The sequence below is a fragment of the Stegastes partitus genome, unplaced genomic scaffold (genome assembly GCF_000690725.1).
Source record: "Stegastes partitus isolate 25-593 unplaced genomic scaffold, Stegastes_partitus-1.0.2 Scaffold1062, whole genome shotgun sequence".
In the NCBI taxonomy this organism is placed as follows: domain Eukaryota; kingdom Metazoa; phylum Chordata; class Actinopteri; family Pomacentridae; genus Stegastes; species Stegastes partitus.
The window spans coordinates 168398-172981 of NW_007578793.1; the positions used below are offsets into that span (position 1 = coordinate 168398).

General features: G+C 48.9%; 1 protein-coding gene across 1 annotated transcript in view; it reads left to right on the forward strand.

Moving 5' to 3' along the window:
- LOC103367561 (melanoma receptor tyrosine-protein kinase-like) overlaps positions 1-1258 on the forward strand; it is a 55569-nt gene extending 54311 nt beyond the window's left edge. The window contains exon 25 of the mRNA XM_008295640.1: positions 417-1258. Coding sequence (XP_008293862.1) covers positions 417-730 — 314 coding nt within the window. The 3' untranslated portion in view covers positions 731-1258. The remainder of the gene's footprint in view (positions 1-416) is intronic.
- The last annotated feature ends 3326 nt before the right edge of the window (positions 1259-4584 follow it).

Consider the following 4584-nt stretch of genomic DNA (forward strand, 5'->3'; position numbering starts at 1 on the left):
AGTTTGTGTCTCTCTGTGGTCAGTTGTGGCCTCTGTAGCCCTTCGGCTGATGGTGGTCACTGGTTCCTGGTGCTGATCCGTGACGTGCAGACAGGACGACCAGCTCTGACAGCAGCTGTGTTCTTTAGTCACACAGTCTCAGTTTTTGGGGTCAATCAGCGGCACAGCGTTCGTCCTGCGTCACTTTGCTGCTGCTAAAGAACGACTCAGGTTGTCAGAAATAAACTCTTTGTACAGTCTGATGAGCTGCTGCTAGTTCAGACTGCGTCTGTCAGTGATTCTGTGTCAGACGTCACTGGATGCTCCGTCCAGAGAGACCTAACGGCCACAAAGGGACAGAGAGCAGCGCTGAGCGGTGGTTTGGTGTTTCTCCGTCTCTGTGCCTCTGAGCTGTTGTCCTGCTCTGTATCTTCCAGACTACATGAACCAGACTGTGAGTGAAACCAGCCGGAGCAGCAGGCTGTCGGAGGTTTTAAACCCCAACTACGAGGACCTGAGCCTGGGCCGCGGCGCCGCCTCGCTGCCCTCCCCGCTGGAGGACCTGCAGAACTCTGACCCGGTTCCTTCCGGACCCGAATACCTGAACGACAGCCTGGACAGCCCCGACTACCGGGCCGACCGCCGGCCGCAGACCGCCGCCACGGCGATAGGTGGGAGTCTGTTCCTGCCAGCGGCGGAGAACCTGGAGTACCTGGGTCTGGGCGCTGCGCTGCACGCTCCTGTCCGCTAGGGGGCAGCAGCATCCACACAGCCAGCCTCCAACACTTCAATGTCACCGTCTAACTGTGGGTTCCTCCAGGAACCAGAACTCTCTGTGCTGGTGCTCAGCGGCTCTCATCCAGACCTTTCAGAGCCCGTCTGCAGAAGCATCAGTTCTGTTCATCGGACACTTTTAACGGAGCCGCCGGCCGCAACAGGCGCTGAAACATCATCACTCCTCCACTTTGTTCTTCTGACTCCAACTGCTGAAGCTCAGAACGAGCAGCGCCGCGCCGGTGGGTCGGCGTCCACACACCTGCATCACAAATTGTTCGGTCCTAAACCAAAACCAAACCTTTGGTTGGTAGAAAGAACCAGTCTTTCTACAGCTGATGAGGAACAGTCTGGAGACATGGAGATGGTTCAACATGTGCAGGTCGAGGAGACATCAGCTCCAGGGTTTAACATCTGAGGAGACATGATGGTTCCTGGTTTTTACATTTTATAAAATAAATCATCAAAGACATGTTTTCTTCTCTCTGGTCTCCATGGTTCTGAGTCCTGCTGACAGAAGACGTCTCTGAGTTCCTCAGAGCTGCAGACAAACATGAACCTCAGTGAAGGACCAGGAGACAGAAGCTCCTGCTTGGACTTTAGAGGGTTAAAACCTTCAAAGGAGTCCAGATGACACATTTACATTCACAGTTAAAAGCGGAGCCTTTTTCTTTGGACCAACATGTTGTAAATCAGGGGTGTCCAATCCTGGTCCTGGAGGGCCACAGTCCTGCATGTTTTAGATGTTCCCCTCTTCCAACGTACCAGATTCACATGATCAGCTCATCATCAAGCTCTGCAGAAGCCTGATAACCATCCTGATCATTTGAATCAGGTGTGTTGGAAAGATTCAACTCCCGTGTTGTAAATGTTGGAGAAGCATCAGGAAGACATGAGGACGGATCCGTCCATGTCGGCCTGCTGTCGGTCCACTGATGAAGACTGCAGGCTCAGTGCTGAGGATGTGGAGGTTCTGCAGCTCCACAGCATCTCTGCCAGCCTCACAACAACAGAGCTCACGGTCTTGTTGTGACATGGAGCTTTTCTGGTCATGTTTTTCATGATATTTGAACTTTTGTTGGACTTCATGCTTTAAACAGCGTCTGAAGAAACTGAAGCTGCTCAGTGCAGGTCATGAAACATTTACGGAGACTTCTGATCCTGAAACCTTCACAACAGGAAATAATCCCGTCTCCTGTCAGGACCACAGCAGTAGGACGTTTATGAAGCCCACAAAACCCACTTTGTGTTCTTCAGAAATGAATCAATAAAGTCCTGATGATCAGAAAGTTCTCAGACGTTCCTGTAAAGATCAAGAACTGTACCTGATGTAGATCTGGCTCCATCACACTGAAGTGTTCTCCCTGTGCAGAGCTGCTCTGCTCCCACAGCTCCTGCTACACTGGTAATGTTCCCTGGAGGTCCTGTTCTGGAACCAGCTCAGCTCCATCAGTGGTGAAGCTCCTGAACCCAGTCCAGAAAGACACTTCATGTCATTGTGGGGAAGACGTGTGAAGGAGACTAAGGTGGAGAGTTTGGTGGGTGGAGAGCCTCCACGGTGCTGTTGTGTCCAAACCAGTGGTGTCTATCAGCGCTGTGAGCAGCCGCCGTCTGAGCACAGCTGAAGAGCTTCAGCGCTCAGAGCAGATGGTGGCAGAACAGGAGCTGTAGGAGAGCTGCAGGAGCTCTGGGAGCAGAGCGTACCACCTGCTTCGAGTAGTTCTGAGTTGGTACTGATCATAATGGACCAGTGTCAGAAGATCATGTGGAACGCCTCGGGTGAAGGAATGACTGCATATAAATGACTATGAATAGGATCTGAAACGTCCCAGTGAGACGTTCAGATTCCCAGCATAAAGAAGTTAAACACCTGAAGTGTGCACGCTTGTAGAAAAATAAAGTTCTTTCTGTGCTTTAGTGAAGAAACAACCGGTTGGGTCCAGTGTGTGTGTGTTGGTTTCAATCAGGTCCAATGAGTCGGCGTATTCGAGCCGGTGTACAGTCAGGGCAGTTCTTCCTCAGTTCAGGGACCGGATCGCTCCATCTCACTCTCCCTCGGTCTGGGATCTCCAAGGTGGCTCGCTCGCCTTCCAGCTCACTGGAACTTCTGGTCCTGCTCTGTTCTGTCCACTTCCTCCCTTCACAAAAACCTGACCTACTGGATGAGGTCAGAACATTTCCTTCAGACGGCTGTTTGGTTCCACTGGTATCTCACCCAGTCAGCAAGACAGACAACATCAAACTATAGCCCAGCATCACCTCTTATTGTGTCTTAACTGTGTATCAGCAGCATCCTCAAACATTATCTTCATGTTAAATCAACATTAGATTTGGGCCTTTACAACCAACATCATAAAGTTCATGAACATACAATTAAATGACTCAGCATTAAACCAGTTCAATTACAGCGCCACCACACTGAGGCTCAGTTTCTCCTCATGTACCAAAGGCCCACTGGTAGCACAAAAAGTACACCAAGAATTCAGCCTCAGCTTTAACAGCTTGTCACTGCACTCAGACGACACATTAACCCATTAAACAACACGTGGTTGTAGTTATGAACATGTCAGACGTTCCCTCAGCACGGTGAGAGGCAGCTCGGAGCTTCGTGTTGTGTAACATCATTATCCATCAGTGCAGTGTAATAACTACACCTCTGACGCCTCGAACAAACCAAACCGGCTGAAAATCGGTAGAAAACTGAGCACGTTATGGTCATTTCAAAAGTACGTGCACAACGACAACACAGTGTTATGGGTGAGCGAGAGCATCGTTCCAAGATGGCCGCCAGCGTGGCCGCCAGCGTGGCCGTGCGATTCCATTGGCCGAGATGTCTAGCCTTTATTACATATATCTATGGATCAACCGGCCACTCTGATTGGCTTCAGTTGAGCTGATCCCGCCTCCAGCAAGCCAAGACAATCAGAATTCAACATTCTACACTGAACTCAGTCCAGATGTTTACAGCACAACGTTCACCGTTTATTATTTACTCATCATACAGCTTCCTGTCTGTGGCTCTCTGTCATTACTGTATTAAGAGTTTTATGCAGACGTCATGTCAGCAGGTAAATGTTTACCTGTTGATAAAAGGTTTGGTGAGATTCAGCTAGCTAGTTAGCTAGTTAGCTAGCTCCTGTCTAGCTTATTGTACACTCGCTCATGTTATGTAAACGTCTACTATCACCGTTAGATAATTCCTCGTTTCTTACATCATATAGCTTTTCCATCGCCTCCATGATATGTTCAACATTCTAGTAACAACAGTGACTTATGTTGCTGTGAGCACATCTACAGCTCAAGAAGATGAGAATGACATGCTAATGATATGCTAATGATGTGCTAATGACATGCTAGTGCTATGCTAATGTTGGGACACCTGTAAGTTACATATGAACAGAAATCAAGCTTCTTGTGCGTTTATCAGCAGCACATCCACCTGCCACTGTCTTGTTAACCTTCTTCCTCCTCCTCCGTCTCTTCCTTCTTTCCAGGACGGACCGGTAAGTGGTAGCTGGAGGGGGCCACTAGGTGGGGCTGTGGGGCACCACCTTCAATGCACTGTACAGGGGCCTGCATAGGTTGAACATGAGGTCTGTCATTGTGCCTCCACAGAAGGAGGATGATAATGATGATCATGTTCATCATTATCATCATCATCATGTTCAACATCATCATCATCATGTTCAACATCATCATCATCACCACCATGTTCATCATCATCATCATGTTCACCATCATCATCATCATGTTCATCATCATCATCATCACCACCATGTTCATCATCATCATCATGTTCACCATCATCATCATCATGTTCATCATCATCAT